The sequence below is a fragment of the Solea solea genome, chromosome 13 (assembly GCF_958295425.1).
Source record: "Solea solea chromosome 13, fSolSol10.1, whole genome shotgun sequence".
Lineage (NCBI taxonomy): Eukaryota > Metazoa > Chordata > Actinopteri > Pleuronectiformes > Soleidae > Solea > Solea solea.
In genome coordinates this window covers 8553852-8581044 of record NC_081146.1, presented here as the reverse complement: position 1 = coordinate 8581044, position 27193 = coordinate 8553852, and the positions used below count along the sequence as shown (strand labels likewise).

The following is a 27193-nucleotide window of genomic DNA, read 5'->3' as shown; positions in this document are numbered from 1 at the left end:
TTTTGGATACTTTATTAATCCCCTTAGGGAAATTGTTATCTGCATTTTGACCCATCCTAGAATTAGGAGCAGTGGGCTGCCACACTGAGTAGCGCCCGAGGAGCAATGGGGGTTGGGTACCTTGCTCAGGGGTACCCCAGCCCTTTCGACCTGGTGGGGACTTGAATCGGCGACCTTCCGGTTACAAGCCAAGTTCCCTTTCCACTTGGCCCACAGGCTGCCCTTATCATTTTATATTCATTCTCTGAATGAAAATGACAATCATGATGTAAAAATCAGCATTCCCTCGCGAAACATATCGCAATTCCTGTCAAAATAATCACAATTTGATATTTACTCAAACTTGTTTAGCCCTAATAGTACTAATGATAGTGTATACATTTAACACAGACAACTGCAGCTTTTTACTGGTGTGCTTGTTTGATTGTGTTCAGTTGTACTTTTGGAAAAAAAAGGTTATTTTACATGTTACATTACCTGTGAGCCTAACAGTTAGAGCTGTGAATCACAGTTTTTGCCACAGTAAATTATAATGCTTTGGTGTTATAAATGTGAACAAAATATCAACACTGGCTTCTACAAAGACGTTTATGTCTGCTGTTTAGGTTGTGAGTAACAGAATTCTAAGCTCTGTGATTGGACGCTTCTAACAAAATGCCTTCCTGGTACATGTAGGTGATTTTGCTTCTTATTTTTAACATACACAGCTCAATATTTGGATATTTTCACATTTTATTGACCACTGTTTGAAAAAGATGACTCAACTGTGAGACTTTCTGACCCGAGAGAATCTCTGCAGCTGCTCTAAATGCCAGACATCAAACAATGTCTTTGTAAAAAGACATTCTTCACATACACATCCAAAATATCTGGGAGGAGTCGCTGGTGTGCTGGTTTACTTTTTTCCCAACAATAATCTCTTGTTCACTTCCCAGAAAAGTGAGTGCATAAAATGTTATTCAGTTGATGTCAAGCTCATGTCGACTTCATGACTCATGAACTTGGTGACATTTGCTATCAGATCCCAAAAATGAGTGTCTTGATGACTTTGACTGTGAAAGGTGCTGATGCTGCTGCTGGTGTGCATGAGTGAGTGTGCCTGGATTTATGTATGTGCTGGTTGTAGGTACATGTACATGTACAGCCTTACGTCTTCACATGGATGCGGTTTAACTCTCTCATGTCCCGTTTCAGGGTCATTTATCATCCCTGTCTCATTCTCCGCATCCTGACTTTGCTACTATCCAACTCCACTCTTCTTCTCCTCCTTTTCCACCTCCACCTCTGTCTCTCCTCCTCTATTCCCTGGTCTGAAATTTATTGCAGAGAGGCGTGATCTGATTTACTGCAGACTTAATGAGAAAAACACAGAGTGGAGTGTGTGTGTGTGCATGAAAGAGGGAAAAAAAAAAAATGGAAAAGACTGAGAGAAAGAAATAGTTAAGGGTGAGGAGTTTGAAGAAGAAGAAGCAGAAGAAGACTGAAAGAGAGATGTGAATGTCCTTCATGCACCCTTGAGTTCTACTGGGTGGGATGAATAAGTGTAGACGATATGAGAGAGATATAACAGAGTGTATGTAAATGTGTGTGCATACATGCTCAGTGAGGTATGTACTTGAAAGAAAGTACCCTCTCCTGTTCTCTTCTCTCTTCCTTTCCATCTTGTACTTTTGCTCTGATCTGTGTCCGACCACAAACACACACACACACTCATACTTTAAGCTTTCAGATTGGAAAGTGTCTCTGTGTGTGTCTGTGTATGTGTGTGTGTGTACACAAGAGGGAGAGCTAATGCACTGCTCACTCACTGTATATTACAGATAGTGTTTGCTAAGTGGCTCAGTGTCAGTACAGACAGCATAGTGTTTGTCAGTATAAGACGGTGAGTGCAGATTTGTGTGTATCTTTGTTGGCGGGGGAAGTGGATTCAGATATATTTGTGTAGGTGAGCAGGGTTCATTAAAAAGCAACAGTATTATAATAGTAAAGATGTGTTACACACTCACACAGAGACATCGGGGAGAGCCTCTACACTATGGGCATTTTTATTTTAGTATAGAAATGTTGGGCTGAGGTCAAAGAATATGTTCACTTTTTTTCCAGTCTGTGTTAAAGCAGTACTCACTTGCCCAAATGTGTATATATATATATATTGGCTGTTCTAATAATTACATGTGTTCATATTGATGCTGCAGTTCTAGCGTAACTGAAGTAAAGCCCACAGTCCTTGTCTAGTGCAGAAAAGTAGAATAGACACTGATTTGAGGCTTTATCATTCAGAACTTCTTAAACCAAATGAATTTCACCAAAGCTATAATCTTTGTTTTAGTTAATTTGCCAAATGTATACTTTATGTAAGCTTCATATTAGCCTGAGTTAAAGGACACCATTGGAATAGCATAAACATAAAAAAAAGCATCAAAATGGTTTTATTTGGTCTCATAATTATTTGTTGATGTATTTTGTGTGTATCACACAATAAGCGTATCAGTGTACTATTTTCCAATTAAGTTTACAGTAAAAGTAATAAGAGAGTTCGCCTCTCTGCAGAGGAAACAGTGTCACTTGGCACGTGAGCGGATCATGTGTGCGGATCATGGTATGTTTAAATCCTCGCCCTTGCATTAGAATATTGTTTTGATGGTGTCTCATCAATTGCAATATGTCTCAGAAAATTCACAATCAAAGTAAGACATAATGCCAAGAAGCAATGTATACCAACATCTAACTACTGACATCTGTCTACACTCAATTTCAAAACCAACTTAGATTGGGAAAGTCCATTTGCTCATTTGCAGGACACAGGTACTGGGCAGTAAAAATGACAGGTGTGTGGATTGGGAACTAACAAAGATAATTGCTCCCAATGTTTGTTTGTTTGTTTTCTAATCATGGCGTTAAACAGTTAAATATCACAAAGTTTATTTGATTTTATTCACAATTGACATTAACAAACCTCATGGTGATGCCCGATGAAAAGTCAGAAATCACTGATTAATTCCAAACAACTTCCCTGTTTAGATGGGCGAAACTATAAGTTATCAGATTATGCATCAGGTGTTTAATCAGAATAATGCCAGCATTTTTGCATGCACAGAGTTACTTCTGCCTGCATCGTAAATCGTAAAACGCAGTTGTTTTCGGCTCATTTTCAGATATTTCTCCTCTGCTCGTCTCCTCGTCACACACCATTGATTTCATTTCCCTCCTCTCTTACTTCTCTGACTTTCATTTCTGTTTATACGTCTTGAACCTACATCTTGTTCTTCAGTTCATACTGCTACCGTGGTTGACAGAGAGGGGGAGAGGGCTGGAGGATATTTATGCTTATCCAAGCACTTTTAATTTACTGCCCGACAATACAGAGTTAAAATATCCTGTTGAAAAACTGTGTCAGTTCCACAGCAGTTTTTGCTCCTTGTTTCTATCCATTTCCAGCAATATCGAGAGTGGAAAGTATGTCATGTTTGTAGGGCAGACACCATGATTAACAAAACCAGTGAGTTACTGTTTACAGCACCAATGTGAATACTGCGTCACATGTTTACATCAACACCGATCGGAATACTGCGTCACATGTTTACATGAACTCCAATCTGAATACTGTGTGCTGCATGTTTTATTCCGATTATTTATGACCATGTAAACATAGCTAATGTAAACTTGTTACATTTTTGTGGTCCTTATATATACTTAGTGAACTATACATATATATATGTATATATATGTATAAGTATATGTATATCAAACAAGGACCACACTATACACACAATACTAATGCCTCTGTTGTCTCTTAAAAATCACTAGTTTTCCTGTCATGCTGAATAAAAATCACTTGACTGTAACCACATTTTACACCACACAAAGTCCGATGATGTCAGTGGAGGAGTGGAGATGTGAGGATGTAAACGGCTGCTTGCTCCCAGGTGTGCAGAGCTCCAAGTGTCTTTCTGTCTCTATTAACCCTGTTAACACGGTGTAGAGTTCACTAAGTGTCCACATGTTTTTACACATACAGATCTACTTGTTCTCCTCATCCTCATCCACTGCATAATTCAGGAGGCAGCTCTGTTTGGCCTGTAGGTTTCATGCCATATATACTTGATTGTATGATGGACCAGGGTTGCTGGAGGAAACCGGGTCCTAAGCTTTCGGTTAGATTTTTCTTTATTGGTATTTCTTGTTTGAGTGTCAGTATTCCCTGTGCAATAAGAACAGGGGTCCCATTGAGGGTGGTGGTGGAATTGCATGTCTGATAAGTGATTGGGGAGTGAATGAATTATAGCCAGGAGACCTTTAATGAGGCCTCAGTGGGAGGGAGGCTGACGTTAGAAGGGGGTGGTGGGCAGGTGAGAGCAGCTGCTGCTTTTCCCAAAGAGAACCCATCCCCCCGTCTCCCTCTCTCTCCTCTCCTTCAATCATTTTCACATCCTTACTCCTCATGTCTACCTTTCCATCTTGCTTCATCCTCCTCATGCTTTTTGTGGTGCACTTATTCTCCGTTCTCTCATGGCCTTGCCCCTCCCTCCCTCAGCACCCCCCACCCTCATTATGGAAGCCTGACACTGCACATGTTCAGTCCTTTGTGTGCCACTGCCCTTTTATGACTGGGTTAAATGGCAAATCCATATATGGAGCAGAAGTCCATTTGATGACAGCTGTACCCGTGTGCAAACATGTATGTATGAATGTATGGACGCATTGGATTAATGATTGAGGTTAATTCTTAATTCTTATATATTCGTATGAGCTTGTGCTTGTGCTTGTGTGTGTGATCTGGGTTTTTGAGTGTATTAAGAGGAGTCTTTCAAAAGACTGTGTGAAAGCAATGAAAGGCCTGCTATCCCATCACTTGTGCCAGTCAACACACACACACATACGAATAAACAGTAGCCCTGCCATTCTTCTTGTGCTGTTTTTCATTGGTGCTTGGCGACACAGATCGTGAGAGGAATTTCACATAGAAAATTAGTTTATGTTTGCGTGTTCACCCCATGAGCTCCAGCAACTCAAAACAAAATGCTGTGAAGGGAGGGAATTTGATGTGATCGGACTCTGTGAGCTCACTGCTTCTCAATGTTTCTGTTTTTACCTCCTGAAGACTCACTTAATACATTTGAAAAAGGCTTTTGATTGCAACATTTTCCCAGCTAAAACAGCGTCAATGCATTGAGGTTTCTCTGTGGGAGATGCATGTGATCCGTCTATGAATTGTTGAGGGCTGAAAGTGGAGCATCTGCATATCCACCTCTGAAATCTCCTCCAGGGTTGATTGAAGCTGCGAGCTGGCTTTCAAAACAGATGTTGCTGCAGCTCCACGGCCCAGAAAGCTCCAGTAGAGCGTGGGCGGAGCAGAGTATTCAAAAATCCAATGAACTGAGAGCATGATGGACGGACACCGACTGAGACAGAAAATTGCCTGGTCTCTGTTTCAGCCACACATCCGGTCAGCAGAGAGGTGCCAGATCCCACAGAAATGTGTCTGGCATGAGATAAACCACTTGTGCCACCACAATCATACACTGCAAATGCTGCGATAATATTGGAATTTATTACAGTGTTTGAATATAATCCCCTCCACTGCCATTTTCTTTATCTCTCTTTTTACTTATTAATCAGCATCATTTTTACAAACCATCTCGCTTTGACCATCATTTATGCGTTTAATTCCTCAGAGAGATCAATCACAGGAAAACAGTGCAGGAGTGTAAATCAGTATGTTCATTTAGAATTTCATTAATAGTCGTGAGTATTAGGGCTGAACATTATATAAAAAAATATTGAATTGCGATTACTTTGACTGAAATTGCGATATGATTCGTGAGATGAGAGGGAATGGACATTTTTACATCATTATTTTCATTTTCATTTAATTAGCATATTTAAAATGATTACTGTATGATGTTTGTGCAGATCTGTGAGAAACAAAGATGTTCTCTTCAGTCTGTAGACTATGATGTGTATAGGTCAGGACAATATTTAATCTTAATGGTGATTTAACACACATTTTGGCTTTAACAAATATCGTGCCTCCTGCCATATTGCGATTTTGATTAAATTTTGATTAATTGCTCAGCCCTAATGTGTATGCATGTTGACAGGAAGAGAGGAGGTTCACTTCAATATGCATTGATGGAGAGATTGTTCTACATTTGAGTGTGCGTGAATGTGTGTGTTACCTCTTTAGGACCTCCTCGTGGAGACCAAAGCCTGGTCCTAAAGAGGGCAGAACTGGTTAAGTTTAGGCCTTAGATTTTAATTGTGTTAAGGTTAGGGATACGGCTTTGTTTAGGGTGTCTAAATGAATCAAAGTCAATGCAGTGTCCTAAGAAGGATAGCTGTGCAAACCTCTCTGTGTGTGTGTGTGTGTGAGAGAGAGAGAAAGCGAGAGAGCGAGAGAGAGAGTGGGGGTTGGGGTAGAGGCTGAGTTTGCGTCTTTGTCTGTCAAATAAATTATTTAAATCCTGTAACAATTAAAGCTGAAATCTGTTATCGGCGTCCTCCATTAGAAGCCCGTGTGTCTGCCTTGCTGCCTCAGTATGCTGTGCGTTTGCTCCCCCCTGTCTGAGCTCAGCATGAGGCAGGAGAGAGATCACAAGCTTTGAGTCTTATAAATACACATCCCTGCAGAACAAAGGCGAACAGTGAACGTCTTCATTACTGGAGACCATGAATGCCTTAATGGTGGTTCTTTTGGTGCAACAATGTTGATGAACCGTTACTTGTGCATTGTTTAATTTTTAACAGTGTTGGTGAGGTGACGTGTGTGAGGTGTGTTAGATGGGGGATGCTTGTCTTTTTTTTGTTGTGTAATCATGATTGGGGCGGGGGTTTTGAGAAGAAAGCTTGACTACAGACTGTGAATGATGTTGATATCTGCTGAGCTCTGTTTTCACACCCTCTTCCTCTCTCTTTAACTTTATTTTCTATCCCATTATTCTTCCTTTCATGGCCATTTTCTTCCTCTTTCCATTCCCTCCTTCTCTACCCCCTCACCTTCCCTGTATGTATCATTTTTATTTCCATAGGAAACTGCCTGTTAATCAATGAGCATCCTCTTTCCTCTGTGCATGTGTGTGTATGTGTGTATGTGTGTATGCTGATGTTGATAATTTTTACCTGAATTATTTACCTTTTTTCATGTCAGGAAAAAATTGATAGCTCAGTTGAGTCTACCTTTAAAAACGGAATAATTTCTTGTCATATATTTTATTATGATGTATTACTTTTATTTCTTTTCTTTTCAACTCAGCAGTTGGTCGTTTTGCCAAATGTACCACTGTTTTTGAATTGGTTATAAAAAATAGAGCTAATAATACTTAAAAAATCAGAACTGACTTATTAGTATTAATATAAACCAGTAAGTCTGTGTCATCCAGGTCATCACAAGTCCCATCTGTCACTGACGATGAATCTTTTATCAGTTTTATTAAAAATGTACCTCATGATAAAGACATGAATGAATATTAATGCATTTTTGTGAAAGACCCTGATTTGCTTTTCTTGAGATGACTCAACAAATCCAAATTCGGGTTAATCTGATAGAAAAACCTGTCATGCTGGTTTTACTTTTACATTTTTCAGCTGTTCTCTTCTGGTGCAGTTAGCTTTATTTGTGTGTGTGTGTGTGTGTGTGTGTGTGTGTGTGTGTGAGAGAGAGAGAGCAGATTTTTGTTGGCTACAACACTGCTGAATGTACAGTACGTACAGTATAAAGTTGGGTCTAAAAGTCAAACTGGCCTTATGTTTGTACTTACTTCGGTATACAGACATAAAAGCACACATGTACACTTCTCCCCTCCTGTTCATGTGTGTGTGTCTACATCCAGGTCATCTTTTTTGTGAGATAAAAGGCTAAAATGTTTTAACTGTTATATTTGGAAATGGGCTCAAGGGATAAATCCACAATCCACTGTGTGTGTGTGTGTATATGTGCGCGCTGTGTAGTGGTGTGGCTGTGTTTGTGCACTCGACCTCATACATCTCTGTCTCCGATTGGGTCCGCAGTGTGTACCCCATCGGGAGTCTTGGTCCCAGCTCTTGCTGAGAAAGCAAACACATACTGATTTGCTTTTATTTATGCCACTGTTTTTCTTCCTTACTCTCAATTTATTTTCTGCCCCCCTTCCTATTCTCCCTGTGTCACTTTTTTCTTTTACTGACCTTTGCTCGTCCTTCATCGCTTTCATACATAAACACACACACACACACACACACGCAGTTGCTAGATGGCTTCATTTGTGTAGATTTGTGTGTACAATGGTTTAATCAGCTGGTCTCATGCTCTTAAGCCGACTGTGCTTTCAAGGAAGTAAAAACAATTATTCTACAAAATACAAGCACACACATGAGTGACACTTAAAGATCATTTTCTAACTTTGATTTTCTTTTTTGCTCTGTTTACAGTGATCTGCTGTCTTCAGGATATGTGGAAAGGCATTTGTCGGATAAAGGGAAGGCCATCATCACCAATGTAAGAATCTTGATATCGTATTTCTTTCTATTATGCTGTTTACATATACATAGGAGCTGCTGATTTTATGGTGCCCAGGTCTTCATTCTAAGTCAATGCACATAAAACACATTTTATTGTCCAGAAAAAGTCTGGTTTGCATCGTGATCAGCTCACAACAATGTCACAGATCAACAAACAATGGAGGGAAAGACAGCTTTGGTTCAAATAGAAAGTACATTTATTTCATAAACAAACAGGGAATAAGGCATACATGCTGAATGTGCTGAAAACATGTGGGATGTTATCAGCAATATCAGTGGTAAATGTAGGAGTGTGGATGAATGACATGGGTGAGGTGTTGATCCTGCAAGAACCATCCAAAAATGATCTGTGTCATCAGGCTGAGCAAGAGAGAGAGAGAGGAAGACAAGAGTAAGACATTTCTTGTAGGTTTCCAACCAGCTAAAACATCCTGGCTACACCCGCCAAGAAAATCTGCTGCGCAGAAGGAAAACAAGTTGTAAAAGTACAAACACTAAATGCAGTACAATGGAACGGTCACAGTTTCAATGACTATGTAATGGGGTTGGAAAATCAATACATTGAGATTTTTTTAACTAGCTTGAAGTAGAGAAGTTGCTAAAAGCGGCAGTTGACAATTTATCTCAAAAAGTATTGAGAGTTGTGTTTATCAGTGTAAACGGCACTGCAGTTTTTTGAGAAGATGCTCAGTGTGCAGTGTTACATGCATTTTTTAAATGTCATGTAAACAACATTAGTCATAGACTAATATACCTGGATAAGTGATTCATAGTCCGATTTATTTATTTTTATTATTAGCACAGGGAGTTAAATGTAGCAGTTATCTTAAAAAAAAAACACTCTGTTGTACATTATGTAGCACTGTCCCATTTAAGCTAGATAAATGTCAGATTGACATTTAGGTTTAAGCTGTAAAATTAAGAATGATACTATTAATTGGCAAATAAGTATTGTGATATAATCCAATGGTGAACAGCATTTCATACCAGCTCCACTGAGTAATCTGACAGGTGTTATTTTTTTGGTGAATCATCAGTAGACTGCAGTTCCTCTCAGCTCCATAGTGCTTTCACTGCTTTCACTGCTTTCATTCTCACATCTCTCCTGCACATTTTGTCATTTTCAGAGAAAAGGGTGTGATAAACCAGCTGTACAGACATACAGGAAGTCGATGGGAACATGAGCCTACTTCTCACTTGGTTTACATCATCATTAAATATTTTCTTGATGGATTATTAGTCTTAGTAACTAGTTTCGGTTTTTCTTCATTTCGCACAAGATATCAGTTTTGAAAATTATGTTTCCATTCAGAAGAAAATAGTTGTGAGTGACTGGCAGTTGGTGTCAGGTAATAGGAACCTGGTTGCAGGTGACATTTGTGAATATCTGGTTTAAAAAAACCATCATGTATCAGTGAAATCATGAATTTCGAGTTTTTTTTGCATCGAGAAAACTACGTCTATTTTCATGTACAGTCCATGGTCAGGCCATACAGCCACCACAATTTCCGTCCATCTTAGATTTAATTGGAACTAGATCTGTGGATGAGGCCTCAACCTTCATCTAACATCAATCCTGGTTGGAACATTCATTCTGAGAGATCTAATCACAAGTAGGCAGCTCTACGTCTGTCTGTTCACACCTGGTTAAATGTGTCCTGAATGCATGTCCTGCTGCCACTTCTGATCAGATCTCACATCCCAGCTCTATTTACACACACTGTACATTCACAAGTGATTGGATCTCCAGAAGCTCTGAGGACATGTTTGTCTGCACTCACACCCGTGCTTAGCACTGTCCACATGTGATTGATCTCTCAGGATGGATGTTAATACCAGGTCTGACCTGGATTTAAAATGCCTGTGATAATCCTGTAAAATCTGGGCTTAAATTACATGACACCCGCTGAGGTGTTGTGCTGTAATGAGGATTATAATTGTCAGGATTTACTCAGCTAAGAAGCAGATTATGTAGATATTAGGTACTTTAAAGAGAATGACCCAAATTATTACACCACAATTTGTATGATATGGTCACTTATAATTATAGAATGTATTATACAGCAATCTTTCTGTGGTATAATTAAATCTGTAGATGAATATCCACAATGTGCCTTGTCTGGTAATGCTGCTGTTGTGGTTTCCCTTTTAATCAGTGCAAAGAATAAGAGCTACTTTTAAATAAGGCCCAGGAGAGTGTAAGGAAGGTATCTGATTCACATTGGCCAAAGTGTTGGCAGTCTTTTCTATTTTGTGCTCAGCAAAGTGTGGAAACTTTGCTTTATGAAGTAAGTTGATGGAAAGTTATTTGTCCAGGAAAAAATGTCTGGAACATTTTGGGGTTTTTGGAGCGCCCTTAAACACGATATGTGTAATTTTACATGACCACATGATCATTAACATGATCATTTACACACTTACACTGTTTTATAAAATAGCCACACAGAAATGCCTGTTTTTTGGCCAATCTGTCAAAAGTTATCTAAACCAAAACTGATGCACCTGTTTTTTGTGAAAGGGCAACTCAAAACAATATCTGCAAAAAAGGTTACATATGTACAACTGGTACAGTACAGCATTATACCACATATCATGATAATGTGGTAACTAGGTTTTAGAGTACTCTGTAGTGTACAGCTTTTAATATAAAGAGATGTATGTTCAAACCAATGCCAAATGAGTTCACACAATGCTGTTTAAGCCAGCTCTAAGCTTGTTTTTTTTAATGGAAGGAGTTTATTGGCCTGAATATAAAACTTCCCCATATAAAAATGCAGTGTTGTCATAAAACAGTGCTGAGATTTGCCCACAGTGACCTGATACACCCTGGGATGTTTACAAGAATAGATACAGTATCTCAGTGGGAAAGAAAGACAATCTCGTGTTGATAAATGATATATAATAATGCTATTGGCTGTAGTGATATATATCTCTATATTATTCCTTGGGAGAGTCTATAAATACTTACTAGGAAAACACATTTTTGTATATGGATATTAAAATTATTATGCATTTTGGTGTGATTTCCTTTTTCTTATTTGTCTTTATAGACATGTAGTGGTGTGTCCTACATACACACACACACACACACACACACACACAGACATTTGGGTTCAGGACAGCAGAAGGAGTGAAGACACTGAGATAGTAGAGCACAGCACAACTTATAAATAGCTTCTCTTTCTACCTCCCCCTCTATATGTCTTCATTTTGCTGTCACTCTCTACCATTCTTAACCCAACTTCTCCTCACCTGTGGATCCATTTGGCATAGTCTAGTCTAGTACCAGCCCTGTACAACTTATTTTATAGTTTATAGCACCTACACACACAATAATGTGGTAGTTAACTGTTCTTTTCGTGTTATTTTTCAGTTTTTGGGTCATCTTGGTTGTGTCTCGAGTCCTGTGAGAGTCAGATTCATAAATGATTAGTCTGACATAATGGAACTGAGAAAAAGTGAGAAAAATCAAAACAATGTCAGCAAGATGGATGCAATTATCCTCAACTGTTTCATTTATAGCAACTGATGCTGATGAATTTCAAAATCTTTTTCCAAGCAGGAGTCCGTTAAAGCTTCACAATCAACTGTTCGTAGTTTAATGAAAACAACAAACGCAAACATGCATTCTAATACAAACTAATAAGACATGGGTGAAGTCCGCTGAGAGAGCTGGATGTAGAAGTGGACGTAGTGGCGTTGCTGCACACGGCATCAGACTGTGGAGCAGAAATTGATCTACTGATAAAAGCTGTGTTTCCTCAGGGGGAGCAGCTTCCTGTCTAATGGCTGTTAGGCAGCGAGAAATGGACCAGGAAGAGGCCTGCAAAGCACTTAGACATCATACACGTCTATATAGAAAATAAAAGTGTGTTTATGCTTGCTGCGAGAAGAGCAGACACAAACTGCACATGCAGGGCATATGGAGATAAGGAGTGACGACAGGGGATGAGTGGTTGACGGTCAGCGGTGAAAGAGATGGGAAGTAGTTTACATGTGGCTGATGCTGTGGCTTTCTGATGTTGGGTTGAGAAAAGAGAAATTACTGAGCAGTTAACACACAGATAGTAGTAAATAGGTTTAAAAGGTTAAGATGAATGTGCAGAAAACCCCACACAGTCACACTCACCAGGTCATGCTTGCACAACAGTTATGTATTCCACTTGCTAATGGAATATTGAGCATTATTGCAGCAGTGCAGTGGCATATTTCACTCTGTTTGTGACAGTATGAGACATGAGTTTGTTTATGATCTAAATAATCTGATCTGTTGTGCTCATACAGGGAGGAGAGCACTGCTACTACCAGGGGAAGGTCAGAGAAATCCCTCACTCCTTTGTGGCTCTGTCATCTTGTCATGGATTACAGTAAGTACACACGTGTTGTACAAGTGTTTGTGACTTTATATGTTTGCTGTACATTTCTGTTTGTGTTCAAGACTGGGCCTCACTCTTATCTGTTAGGTCACTGAGTATACTTCGAGCCAGCCCTTCTCTGTCTGTCTGCATTTTTATGTACACAGGTTTATCATTCTCTCAGACGGGTGCTGCTCAAACTCTTCTCCTCTCCTCTGTTATTTTTAGCTTTTGTGCTCTGAAGCAGCACTCGCCCCGTCACGGAGAAGGGTTAGACGCAAGGCTTGTTGGAAAGAATGTATCTATACTACACTACAATAAGCACATTGAGTTTTGTGTTATACACATATGTAGAAAAGAGATCCAGTAAAGGGCAAAATGTATATGTAAAAGTGAATGTTGTATTTGGACTGTTTATTACTTGCATGAATAATGCACCTATATATAATCCATGTGCAGGCAGATTTTTATTGTTGCTTACAAACATTTACTAACAGTAAATTGTCTTTCCCCAAAACAGTGAACATAAGAAGGGAAAACTTGCACTGTCCCGATAATACCACTGATCTTTTTTTGTGTGCAGCACCCGTTGTACAATGTACAATGTAAAATTCAGCGCTGCACAAAACAGGTGACCTTGGAAAGTCACCTGCCAAGTTAGAAGCCTGTCAAGCGACAGTCAGACTGGTATCCGGTCATGCAATTAACAGACTGACAGCCACACATGTACCTTGCGTTTATAGATAGATTGCAAAAGTGGAAATAGAGAGATAGCTCAGTGGTAGAGCAAGTCATCTTTCAACTGGAAGATTGTCGGTTTGATTCCCGTCTCCGCAAGTCTATTTGTCGAGGTGTCCTTGGACTCCTGATGGCACAGTTCTCTTCAAAGGGCTTTACAGTCTGTACAGCAGATGACACTCTTTATCCTTAGAGCGTCACATCGAGTGAGGAAAAACAGCTTTGAGTGGTCATCAAGACTAGAGAAGCGCTATATAATGTAAATACAGACCATGTAGTTGTGATGACTGACTGGACGTTTTATGTTTAATTAGAGAAAGCACTCAGAGAACATAAACCTTCGCTAAGGCTGCCCAGTTTCCGTGTCTGGATCACTACCTGATTATTTCTTCCTTGAACCCTAACCTACAGGACCAGATATTAAATCAAAATCTAATCTAATCTAGCAAAAACAGCCTCTTTGTCTGAGGTAATAAAAAAATCATAATTTCTTACTGTGAAGCAGTGAATAGAGAGGCAGTTGTAGAGTTTTGTGTGACAAGCTAACAGCTTTGTGATTTTAAGATTTAAGATGTGATGATGGAGATCTAAGATTTTTGAAGACTTGAACGGTGGAGTATATAGATCACCATGCTCATCTGCATATCGTTGACCTATACACTGTTTCCTTGGCACTTGAATGTTAAACCAAATAATCAGTAAAGACATGCACATCCAACTAATTATGGTAAATTAGATTGAAGTTTGCTGAGTAAACTAAGCTAAGCTCAGGCTTTTAATAACATTTGCATGTTTAATGTGATTCTGGTATAGCAATGTTCATTAAATATAATAATTTAGTTTTAGGGTTGTATGTATATCATAACCAGACAAGGTAAATGTTTGGCATGACCATCCCATATTTAGGACTTCCTAAGGTTACAATATGTCTAACTTAGCTCAGGCTTACTGCAGTTTGTTGTGCAGTTGCTGCAGTTGTTATTATTCATAACAGTGACAGTAGTGCGAGTAGTCGTGGTTGTCATGTTAGCAGTGTTTCTTTGATCGGAACTTTGATTTTGGACTTTCGTTGCTTGCTTTAATGTGGACAGAAAAAACAATTTGACAAGGACGTAGCAATGATCCCATGATATATCCAGTAGAAACAGTGTGTGCAGGAGAGGGAGTTAAGGGAGTACATCGTGTTGTCCACGGGTTCGACATTAGGGAGAGGATATTTCCCCGATGCTGAGTCAGGTTTTTACCATGCATAATATACATTCTGCACTCTCACTCTCATAGAAACATTACCCTGCAATGCTATACTGCTATTAGCTATACACAGAGGGATAGTGATCTTGGCTACATCCATCAAACAGGATGTAGGCTCAGTAGTTACACAGGTTCCCGTTTTAAGTGTCATGGAAGTTGTAATCCAAATACTAAAAATAACACTTCAATAAAAATCAAAAAGAACAACAGTGAGCATCAATACAGACAATTTGAATGTTACCTTAAGCGCTAAATTATGTCATGTTGGTTCCTTCAGAGCCCCCAAAACCTTTGTGAATTATAAACCTGCTAAATGTTTTCGGCACTTGGTGACAGCAGAAAAAAAATGTGAGCAGAACACTATAATATAATATTACCAATTGAGTTTAAATAAAGTATATATTCTATTCTAAATGTCAAACTAATAAGCTGACAGTTTCTTGTTTACACACATAGCAATAGCAGTTACTTAATCCTGTTTGTTTTAACTTTGGCAGTGCGTGTCATTCTCACTCATAGAATCTGATTACCATTAAATGGAAGAAATGTGATTCATTTACTGTATTTATTGTCTCATAGCAAAGGGGTGTTTGCTATGAGACAATAAAGTGCTTAAAAAATATTGAAGACTGATGCATCCCTCATGATAACCGGTTAAATGTGATGGAATCTGGTGACGTGATGAGTTACATGCAAGGTTCAGCCTCATACCTACACATCCAAAGACGCTGCATGTTCTCCCCATATTTAATCTGCACTGAGTGCCACACTCACCTGGGACAATGAGTATGTTGAAGGTGAATTATATGTTGAAGGCCAGAAAGAGGCAGAAAAATAACCCGAGAGAGATAGTGGAGAAAGACAGATTGGGAGTACTTGCAGTGTTTACCCTTCTGGTTTCACAAGTTGACCTGCCTAATCTCCTAAAAGCTTCACAAATTAATTAATGGATGATGTCTGTACATGTGCACATGCACGCAGGACACAGGCAGAACACAGCATGACCTTCAACAAATGATAAATGAAACTCTTTTAAATGACTGCTTGTTCGGATGTTATGTGTGCTGTGGCCTACTTTTCCTCATATTTTTAATATATTGATGTATATACATTCATTCTACTACTAACTATTTTTCTTTCCCTTTCAAATATGGTCTCAGTCATCGCAACTCATTGTCATCCTGTTCAAACTTTCAGTAATTCCAGAAATAACGATCTTAAGGTGACCACCTTTATGTTAACCTGTGTGGGGGGAAATCTCCACAGCGATTTGATGACCTTCTGTTTTACATCCCTTGGAAGCTGCTTATATGCCACATACAGCAGTGAGGATGTTGTCAAAATTAAAGCTTGTAAGAGTGCATTGCAGTTGTTATACTGAAAAATATAATCTCCCCCCCCAGCAAACACTGAAGTGGCAAATCTACCACACTAAAAGCTGGGGAGGAGTTCAATTCAGATGCATTATTTTATTCAGCGTTGACTAAAACCGTAGAAACTGTTGCTGACAGCTGCTCTCATGCCACATCTCCCTCTCCCCTCCCTCTTTCAGTGGGATGTTTTTCGATGGCAATCACACCTACATGATTGAACCTGGAGGACAGGACGGCAGCACTGTAAGTACTCTGTAAATCTACATGAAAATGTATGGGCTTCTGCTGAGTGACGGCTCCTGTCATGGGAATGTTTTTCAATTTGTCGCCATCCATCTTTTCATGTCCACCATACTCTTATCATCAGATGAGCTCAAATACAGCTTTTTATTAACACCACCAATTTCTTTCTTCACTTGATATGATTTGACACAAATTAATTGTATACATTTAAACTTGCAATGTCAATTAGGAAATGAGTTACTAGTTTTTAACAATCTTAAAAACAGCATGTGATGTTCAGCTTGGTGATAAAGAGTTTGTTATAAGCCTTGCTTTAAGTTATTCTTGTGTGTACTGGAAAGGTGTTTCTGCTGAAAACACTACACTGAATAGTGTTCACCCAATATCTACACCCACGAGTGTTTATTATGAGTGATTTATTACACTGAACGTACCAGTGTTCTTATCAGCGTCTTGTTTTTGCTGCGTCTTCATGACGGGTGCCAAAGACGAACCTCTGGGGTCACCAAAGTTGTCAGCTGTCTCTTTCATATTGAAATAAAAGCAACCCCGCTTTATTTTTGAGCCCATGTACAGAAATAATATTGTATTATTTTGTCAAGGTTAAAGGACATTCAGGGTAGTTTTCCAGTTCATCCAGATACGGACACCAACTACACATGTTCTAATATAGCGGTGCAACACAACACAACGACAGTTGCTTGTGTGTGACGCAGATTTGTTTCTTACTATCAATGGTGCAGCACGACAAATACTTCCACACACTGCTTTTCAGATGCTTTAGGACAGTTTTGTGTCAATTTGTGGCTATCATTGTAAAGGAAAAAAATAACTGTTGGATGCAGGCCAAGCTGCGCTCACAATGCCCTCTGCTGTACAACAGGCTAATTACTTTAAATAGATGATCGAGGACTAGTTATCTAAATAGTTCTTAGTTGTGGCCCAATAGTAGAGAAAACCCTGGCATCCTGGCATCTGCAGATGTCCCCCCAGGATTCATGTTGTGATTCATTTTGAAACAGGACCATGTGCTCAGAATAGGATTCATTCACACATGGTTCAGTGGTTGTCCTGAAAGGAGTTTGAGACAAAACCAGTATGACTTACAGATCACGAAACCAGTTGCAGCAACTGCTCCTAATGAACAGCGAGTGTGGTGAACAGGTGCCAGGACAGAGGGACTTCTCTGTGTGACAAAGCCAGCAGACGGCAGAAAAACCTACAACCAGTTAGATAATACCAATTACAGGCGTTATGGTCGCAACGACGGGTAGATCTGAGAAGACACTGTGAGCATGAGAGAACAGCAGCTGATACTCTGTGTGTGTGTGTGTGTGTGTGTGTGTGTGTTACTTCCTTTCTGCACTAATTAAAACGTCCAGAAGAAGTGCGTCTGGTGTTAATCAGTATGGGATAAAAAAATAGACAGGATAAGAGAGAGGTCAGGGACCTGCGTATGTATACACACACACAGCTACTTTAAGTCAGTCCCATGTGACAGTTTTCATACCATTGGTGCCGAAAGTGGTGACAGGAAATGAAAATAAAAAAACAAGAATATGGACAGATGTAAACTTCAGATGAAAGGCTAAAAAGATGTCAGCAGAGGCAACAGAGATGAGAAAGATGCAGGTGCACAGAGGAGGAGCTGAACAACACAAGACAAAAAACGCAACCATGAGTGAAATAAATGTAATTAGATGGTTGTAATTGCATCTTCTGCAGAGAAATTGTAAAACAAGGGGAGCTAATTAGTTTGTAATGCCATTTGCTGCAGTACATCACAGTTATACTATAACATAACAGTGAAAATTTAATTTGAATTTTAAGCAAATCAAAACACTACTCTTGACTGATAAAGTGAGAAAATATGATAGGCGACAGAATTACTGAGCGCTACGCCTCTCTGCTGCCTTCCACATCTTCTTTTGCTTTTCTGGTTTCTTCATCTCTCCTCTGCCTCCATCATTGCTCTTCTTCATTTTCTTGAGAACCTGAATTATTCAAATGGTGAGCGAGAGAGAAAGAGAAGATAGATCTTAACACGTAATATTGCTGCAGCACTTTTCTTCTGAGGTACAGTCGCATTCACACAAACACATGTCCACCTGCTTTGTCATTGTCAAGCACAATGTAAAAAATAAATCTAGTTTCAGGAAACATGGTTATTTAATAGAGCAGCAACGTAAAAGTAAATGCTTTTAGCTCAATCCAATTTTATTTATTTATTTTTATGCCACATCATAATTTTCAAATGTAATAAATACCCACTGTGGTCTTTTTCTGTTCTGCCCTGGTAAACCACATGTGTGATTGCCAAAAAAATTGATAATATAATAATATCTATAGTGGCACTGAAGTACTTTTGAGCTACCAGCAATTAGCTGCAGATTTAACATACAAAGCATAACTTTAGCATAGCGTAACTTATTTATACTCGGCAAATTATAATACATTTCAAATTTGCTGATACTTGAATTTTTTTATTTTAATGCATTGTTAATTTTATTTTGTTATTATAATGTTATAATTTGGTATATAATTATAAAACCCTTACTAATGGTAATGAAATATTTTGAATGCAAGACTTTGGTGGGGTTTTACACTGTGGTGTGACGAAAGTGAGGGACATAAACTGCAGGTGAGAAATATATATATTTTTTTTTATGGGGTTCCTCCATAAAATTCCTTCCTTGGCAGAGTTGGTTTTGGCCCGTGAGGTTGGGAAATCCTGTCTGCATGATAATGCTGGGGACGGCTCTGCCCTCGAGCCGAGGCAGTAGCTGTCAGTTTGTCAGCACTGAGCTCTGGATGTCTGCTTCCCCCGGGTGATGGTCCACATTAACTGTCTGTCTCTCTCCTGCTGCATCTCTGTCAGCGTGTCTTCTATCTTTCACTCTTGATGTGGTCTGCAAGTCACCCTCTCATTTAAGACAGACAGACGCACTGTATACACATACGCACACATGCACGTAGTCTACATTCACATTACCACTTCTCTTATATTCAAATCAAGCATATTTAATGTTCTTAATCTCATGTTAAAGCAACTTGTGATAAAGTCAGAGATCCTCAGCTAAGAACATGATTCCTTTCTCTTGCAGTTTCAGTTTAATGTTCAGGAAGAAAATAGGTTGTATGTAAATATGTATTAATCATAAACCATGTTAGATTTCCCTCCATTGATGTGACTCTGATCTGATTTTTTAGCCCTGTGTGATACAGAAAACCAGTTCTCAATACCTATTTTTAAAATCAGATTTGGGTCACTTCAGTATACAGTCCTAGATCAGACCAATACATGACCATGTGACATGAGTGAACAGTCATATTGGCATTTTTGCCAATATGCAAGCACCGTTGTTGTCACTTAACTGCAGCGGCAGTATGGCAAAACCAAACAACAGAGGAGGAGAAAGTGCATGTGTGTTACTTGTTTCAGACGACAGTCGCGTTCCCATGAAAGTCAGATGCAAGACAAGACACGTCGTTATGAATGTGAACCACTTCAAATAGGGTTGGTTGCGACATGATGCACCAACAGTTCTGGCTGTTATGATCTGGTTGAAAATCATGGTCAGATGTGGGGAGGCTGATGAGAGGGAGAGTCAGCGTGATGCCTGTTGGCCATATGGGAAATCCATCTGTCCTCCTTCATCCAAGCCAGAAAAAGTTATGCTGGACATTAGCAAAGTGTGTCCTGAACAAGCACCTCATGACCACCATGTGCAAAATAAATCATTTCAGAGTGTCTTATGGTGTTGTGTAAATAGCCTTAAGTACAGATACAGAGTAGAGTAGTAGTGAGCAGGAAAAAAGCATCAAAATTAAAGTTCATGAGCTTGTGAGACATGATGTCCCGGGTGTTACATGACTGTTGAATCTTTCACTTCTGTGTGTGTGTGTGTGTGTGTGTGTGTGTGTGTGTGTGTGTGTGTGTGTGTGTGTGTGTGTGTGTGCGTGTGGACAACATGTAGGGAGGATGTGTGTTGCCAGCTTGCATATCCAGAAAGCACCATATGTTTTGCCGTCTTATTTTTCCTGGACACCTTTCCAGCACCACCTGCACCTCAGGGCCACTGTGGCTATGGCCCAGCAGCTCTTTTTACTTTTCTTTTTTATAAAATTTTAAACAAAGCACAGTGCTGCATACCATAAAACTGCAAAATTCACAAATCGGCTCCATATTGAGTGTCCTTCACCCTGCTCCATCTCCATGTTTCTAGTCTCTCTCTGTTGAAAAAAGAAGTGTTAATTAAGCTTTTTGATTTTGTCATCAATTGAATAGCTCTTCATTTTAGACTGGTATCCTGGCATTTTCTGTAAAACCCTCACTAAATGTTTCATCCTCTGCTGTCAATTAGTGGTCTGTGTTTTTATTGTTGCAGGCCTCAGGTCGTTTGAAATGATGTGACCTGCAGGCACACAATGAGGAGAATCTATGGATAATTGTTTTCATTTATTGGGGGTTGGGAGTTGGAGGGTGGAGGAGGCTGTGTTAATGGGGAGTGGTGGCAGGTTGTAGGGTGGGGGGTTGTTTGCAAGTGCCAAAGGCAGGATTTTTTAGCTCAAGCTGGGAGGGGGGGGTCTCCCTGTGGATTCAAGCCAATTTCATGTTGCTAAACCTGGACCAGTTCATTCACACATGCAGAGACAGAGCGAGAATAAAAAGTATGTTACCCCTCACTGCTTTATATTCATGAGCCAGCAGTCTGAGTCTGAGGTATCATCTCCCCTGGCAACCCAGGCTCCGCCTCTTTCTCTTTGTATCACCACATATGAAAGCCATCTGTGTGAAGTCCCTTAATCTTCATCTCTGCACACACCCTGCAGTCTATATGTTGAGTGTGTATATTTCTTTAGGTTCTTTAGTGTCTGTGATGATCTGGAGAACAAAAAGACTGGTCAAGAAAATGCTTTATTACAACAATAAATTCAGCAGTAAATAAATAGAGAGAAAGAAATAATATTAAAAAAAAAACTGCATTTCTTTTAATTATGTTTATTTCAATAATCGGTCGCTAATCTATCTGATAACGTAACAGTCTCATCAAGAGTTGGTTCCAATTATGAGTGTCGCAGTTTAATCTTTGTGAAATTAGAATTAGAAAGCATTTACTGTCATTGTCATTGTACAGGATCGCCACAGCAGATGATCCGCACATTTGATTTGGCAGAGATTTTTTTTACGCCAAATGACCTTCCATTTATCCGGGCTTGGGACCGGCACAAGGAGTTCACTGTAATGCGGACACCGACCAGTGTCCAACTGCCAATAAGCAATGGCGATTGGGTATCTTGCTCAGGGTTACTCCAGCCATTGACCTGGTGGGGTCTCAAACTGGCAACCCTTTGGTCATAAACCAAGTTCTCTTTGCACTTGGCCCTGGGATCAATTGATGACAAATGACAATTAGTGTTCTGCAGCTGACACGAGTGCCAGAATTCAAGACAATAAAAGCAATACAAAAAAGATTGATCAGACAACAAAAAGAACAAGCCACAGTACAAGCAACATAAACAATCATAACATAAAGAAAACCTGACTAAAATGATTAAAAGATTCTTAATCCAAGACAAAAACAAGACAAGACAAAACACTCAAAGCTGGTCTTTCATGGCATTCTCATTATTTTTAATTTGCTGTTGAGTGTGTGACAAGATCAATATTTACCCACAGACTACATTGCATTTAAAAAATAAAAAAAATCTAAATTGTATTTTTACCCCGCTGTTTAGGCAAATTTTGACATCAACAAAGACATTGTTGATGATGGTGGTGACCACGTTCAACCCCAAAGCTAAAAAAAAAGATTTTAAAGGTAGAAGCCATATACACATGTTTTGCATTGTTGTATATCACTGAATATATTTTGCCGACACGTCTAATGGCAACTTAATTTTTCTTAAGTTAGTTTACCAATTCTACTTTGACTCCTCTTGTTAAATGTGTAGATTTGTAGCTTTTCTGTTTTATATTGTTCAAGACGTCACATGGAGACTCCTCACTGTGCTCTCCACAGTTATTATTGTGATTTTGTTTACATGTACCTTGTATGCTCTGCAGGTCAATTAGAGCGCTGCATTTATATGGAGTAATCATCCTGGTGAAATGAAGTCAAATTAACCTAAATTAAAATGTTATTGTACACTAAAAAATTAAAATGGTCAAAATTCTTTAAGTTATAAAATTATATAAAAAAAGAAAAACTTGATTACTGTCATTATAATGAACTTAACTAAGGTGTTCCTATCAAAGTAATGTTTACATTTGTCAACCATTTTCTCATTGTTTTCTTTAATAATTGATCGGTTATAATGTGGAAACATAATCAGCTATGGATCCGTCACTGGAGCCGACCCTCTTTTCCCCTGAAGTTTGTAATTCAGTTTGGAGAGATGTTTCCATGTTTCATATTTTTGGCATTTTGTCAGGTCAAGAGAGGCTGGATTTAGTCACATACTATGATACTGACTTGTTTTTATAGCAATCAGTCAATTATTTGATTTTGCAGTTGTTACACATCAGGCATGGGGATGCATTGTGATTTATGTTTTAATAAAAACACAGTGACAACAGTGTAAAAAGACACTTTCCAGAAACAAGAACATCAAAATTGCAAATTAACATGGATACAGTGTTGATCGGTGCTCATTCAGCAAGACACAGAGAAGGCAACAACTGAACTGAACAGTAACATCTGGCTTAGTCACAAGAACAATGTAAGACATGTACGACTTCACACTTCCAGCTAAGTTGGCAGAGGTTAAAATGTACAAGAGGAAAACAGTAACATTCCTCATCTAGCTATCCAACTGCTTTTTACAGTTCATCAGTTCACCATAATCTGTCCCGCTGAGCCACTGAACTGCATTCTCATTCCTGTTATTGTTACTTCATTATAAAAATGCAAATCAAAATCTTCATAGTACAATACATTTAACACAGCAACCAGATTTAGTTTTTACATGCTGCAACAAACAAGTAATAGATTAAAGGCCATACATGTAACCAAAATCAGTGAACTAAGATAATGGAAAGTGGCACAGCATTCACATAATTAGTGCATTAAAAATTAGAGTGAGTTAGTATGCATCTACTGATAAAAACAAATAGTATAAAAGTAATTACAGTTTGTTCTGTTGTGATAACAGAAAACCTGCATGTCCAAGTGGACTTCAATGACATGATGTGTTCAACATATATTTGTAACCGAAAAATACTATTTTGGCAGCAACCGTAAGGGCTTAAATAATACAAAAGCATAGTAAGGGTATATAAATATATAAAGTCACTGACCTAATGCTAGTGACTCTTTTAAGTTCTTACTTGTAAGTTGGTCCACTGGTCACCTAAAAGTGGGTGAGGAAAATCTAGTACAGTAGTAGAAAAAAAGTAGTGATTCTGGCTGCAAATTATTTTCTTCCATTTCAAACAATGCTAAGCTTAATATAGTGTTGTTTGCCCCAGTGCTCAAGTTTTCCTTCTTTTATTTCCCTTTTTTTTCAAAGAAATTATCCTTCATGTATTTAGTACTTCCAGGTGACATGTAACATATTTTTTTTTATCTTAAACTAACAGACAGACATGGAGTGAATACACTCTCAGCACTCTAAAATTTTGAGATTGTAAAATGCTTATTAACTTCCATCTAAAAACACTTATTAGTGTTTAGTTTAGTTTTATTAGTGGTGAACTAAATGAGGTTAAACACCTCAACGTGCTGAGGTTTTCTCGCCTCTTATTCTCCCTGTGTCAGCACAGGAATGTCAATCTCAATGGCAGACATCCGCGAGCGGCTGGAGTTGCGGTGGCCTGCATAGCTGGTGGCATAGCCCTGAGAGGGAGCATAGCTTTGTGAAGCCGCATAACTCTGTGAGGGAGCATAGATCTGAGAGGGGGCATAGCTCTGAGAGGGGGCATAGCTGTAGGCCTGGTGTACCCCTACCTCTGAGCCATACCCATCTGGGGCAGACATCTGAGACATGTACACCTGTGGTGGCGCAGGGGCAACCATACTCTGTGCATAACCCTGGGCTGGCAAATAAGCCTGTGCGTCGATGACTGTGGGAGGGTAAGTCTGTGGAGGGAAGGGCTGAGGGCCATACACTGGGGAGGGAGGATATCCATTAGCAGTGAGAGGTTGGGTGGATGGAGAGGTCGGCATGGAGGACAGAGGCAACCAGAAGGGTGAAGGTAACTTCTTACACATACAATACCACATGGACATCAGCAGAGACGCCAGCATTAGTCCTCCAGAGCAGCCGATTGACATATATACTGCAAACCCGTCTGTAAAAATATTGACATATCTGATGTTGAGCTGCTTAGTGTGGAACAGGAACCACACTGAGGGTGCCATGGCGATGGCTCCACCCAGGAACAAGAACATCGCAGCCACCAGGTGACAGCCTGCACTGTTAACCAGGAACCTGATAGTCTTAATGTCTGGTTCAGGTTTGTCTGAGCAGCAGCAGGTCTTACACATCCCAGTCATGCACAGTAGCAAAGCTAGAGAGCCGAAGAACAATCCAGCAGGCAGACAGAACTGCAGGAGCCGCAGGTCGAGCTGGTCCACTTTAGAGTACCACTGGAAATATGAGAAAACGTGATCATGTTAGCACAATCTTAAATTTAAGAAGAGAGCGGAAATGAGTAGGAGAATTAATACCTCTGAATCATAGTAGTAGCATCCAGAATAGCCATCTTGTTTTACACATTTAGACCAGAGTCCATCATAAACACTGACATTCTTGGCATTGCGATTGAAGGTGACGAGTCTTGTTACACGCCACTGTGGGAGTACTGCTGCCACAGCAAGACCTCCCACTGACACGATAGCGAGGATGAAGGCAAAAGCGTTGGTGGCATGGATGTCCCGGCACGACATGGTTGTTGGTACTGTCAGGAACTAAGGATACAGAGAGAGGTCCTGTTTCAACAGATTAAGTGAGAAAGTGTCTGGTCAGTGTACTTAGAATTGATCCATGTGGATATAATTTATTCAGAATTTAACATACTAACAAAACTCCTAATCACAGGAAAAATACACAGGTTTATTAAATGGCCCGGTTACTACTTAACTGTGTTCCAGACTGACCTAGCTATGGGTGCCCCTCCCCTATATTCCTATTCACTACAGTGTAGTTGACCCAATATCTGCTGCCCCAGAGAAACAATGCTCTCATTTCATCAGCAAACAAAGTTGGAATGACTTGATGGCTGAGACAACAGTGCAAGTGTCTATAGATAATGCAGTACATTGCATGGACTGTACAGCTACACAATTAACAATTGAGTTACACACTTAAGTTTTGTTTAAGTGACAGCATGCAGCAACAGTGACTGACAATGGTATTACAGCTTGATTTACAGACTTAAATATGCTTATAGTCTTCTATTATTTTGTCTAGATTAATTCATTTATCCTGGTTCAAAGGTAAAGTTAGGCTGTCTTTTAACATTCAGTGGTCCTCAGCTCTGGAGCTTCTAACAGAGGAATCTTCCATAAATTATTATCAAAATGCATCTGAATTTACTAATGCTGGTACCAGGTTTGATTCACTCAGTTGTGTCCTATTGTGTATTTTTCTTTTCTTTACGTTCGCAGTTTTTTCATAACTTTGAGTTTAATGTAATTATCTATAATATTATTATTACAAGTATTGTTAGACCCAAAATATTATGCATATCGAATCAATCTGATTTTGGTTTACTCATGAAAACCATTACTCTGTTTATTTGATCGATAGTATACAAATAATAGACTATATCACAAGAGGGTTCATTATAATACGTAGACCAACACATTATACTTACACAGACAGCGGATCTTGTACATTTAAGTCAGATGTTGTCATTAACGTTACACCACAGATGACAAGTGTGAAGGGAGGACCTCGACACCTCACCAAGTTCCCTTACCACTAGCCAGCTAGGCTAATTTTATGAACACCAGGTACAATTGGTGGGCTTTGTTAGTCCAATAACTATACCATCATCGTTTATAACAGAATATATCTACAAATGTGCTCGCAAAAGTGTATCGCTTGATTACTGGGTCGTTTTAAAACCGTAATATAGCTTGTTCGTTCGACTAGCCAGCAAGATGTTAACTAAGCTAAAAAAGATAGCATTACAGCAACCTGTTGTGTCCGGAAATTAATGTGTAAAAAAAAGAAGACGCTAAAACACGTTCACCACAGAGAACACATACAGTACCGTTTACTTACAGTTCTTCAACCGTGTTTACAGTGAAGGCATTTCAGCTTTGTCGTCTTTTACCCCACTTGAGCTGAGGCTGGAGCTTTGTCAACCTCGTAAGTATAGAAGATAGAAGCTAGTGATGTGACGTTCCGTTTCGAGGCTTCGAAGCGTGTGCCGAGTAGGGGAGGGGGCGTTTCCGCGATGCGCGTATCGAGGCTTGCTTCATTTAGGGGAGGAGCCAAAAATGATGACGTCCGAAGCCTCGCTGCCCGGCTGTACCACGTGATTACTTCGTGAAGTGGTTCAGATTTAGCGCGAGGTTTTACAGCTATATAGACCCCTATATAGGCTCCATTCAAAATGTGGGTTTTTGAAGGAGAGTTGCAGTCAGTTGAGAGTTTGGATAGTTTGGAGAGTTTGGATACTAGAGTTTGGACAGCGTTTATATAGTTTGGAGATAGTTTGGAGAGTTTAGGGAGAGATAGAGATTTAGGAGAGGGAGGAGAGTAGGATAGGTGATATAGGATGGA

The 27193-nt window shown here is 39.4% G+C and overlaps 2 protein-coding genes across 7 annotated transcripts in view; one reads left to right on the top strand and one right to left on the bottom strand.

Annotated features, from left to right (window-relative positions):
- The window catches only part of adam22 (ADAM metallopeptidase domain 22), a 62280-nt gene that overhangs the window by 11583 nt on the left and 23504 nt on the right, over positions 1–27193 (top strand). For all 4 annotated transcript variants that reach the window (XM_058646904.1, XM_058646906.1, XM_058646905.1 and 1 more), the window contains exons 4-6: positions 8407–8473; positions 12781–12863; positions 16393–16456. In XM_058646904.1, coding sequence (XP_058502887.1) covers positions 8407–8473; positions 12781–12863; positions 16393–16456 — 214 coding nt within the window. The remainder of the gene's footprint in view (positions 1–8406; positions 8474–12780; positions 12864–16392; positions 16457–27193) is intronic.
- cldn12 (claudin 12) lies at positions 23263–26797 on the bottom strand. Of its 3 annotated transcripts, none has more exons than XM_058646908.1 (3): positions 26690–26797; positions 25129–25389; positions 23263–25047 (listed from the first exon to the last, which is right to left on the bottom strand). In XM_058646908.1, the coding sequence occupies exons 2-3, from the start codon at positions 25345–25347 to the stop codon at positions 24199–24201; spliced, it is 1068 nt and encodes a 355-aa protein (XP_058502891.1). In that variant the 5' UTR covers positions 25348–25389; positions 26690–26797; the 3' UTR covers positions 23263–24198. The 3 variants fall into 3 exon arrangements, with proteins under 3 accessions (XP_058502891.1, XP_058502892.1, XP_058502893.1); XM_058646909.1 differs by having other exon boundaries at positions 26679–26791; XM_058646910.1 differs by having other exon boundaries at positions 25129–25368; positions 26690–26791.

Excerpts from the sequence above, each read along its gene's own strand:
- cldn12 (XM_058646908.1), bottom strand. The coding sequence starts at position 25,347 with ATGTCGTGCCGGGACATCCATGCCACCAACGCTTTTGCCTTCATCCTC. Across the intron at positions 25,048-25,128 it reads GCTACTACTATGATTCAGAG|TGGTACTCTAAAGTGGACCA; the intron begins GTATTAATTCTC and ends TCATATTTCCAG.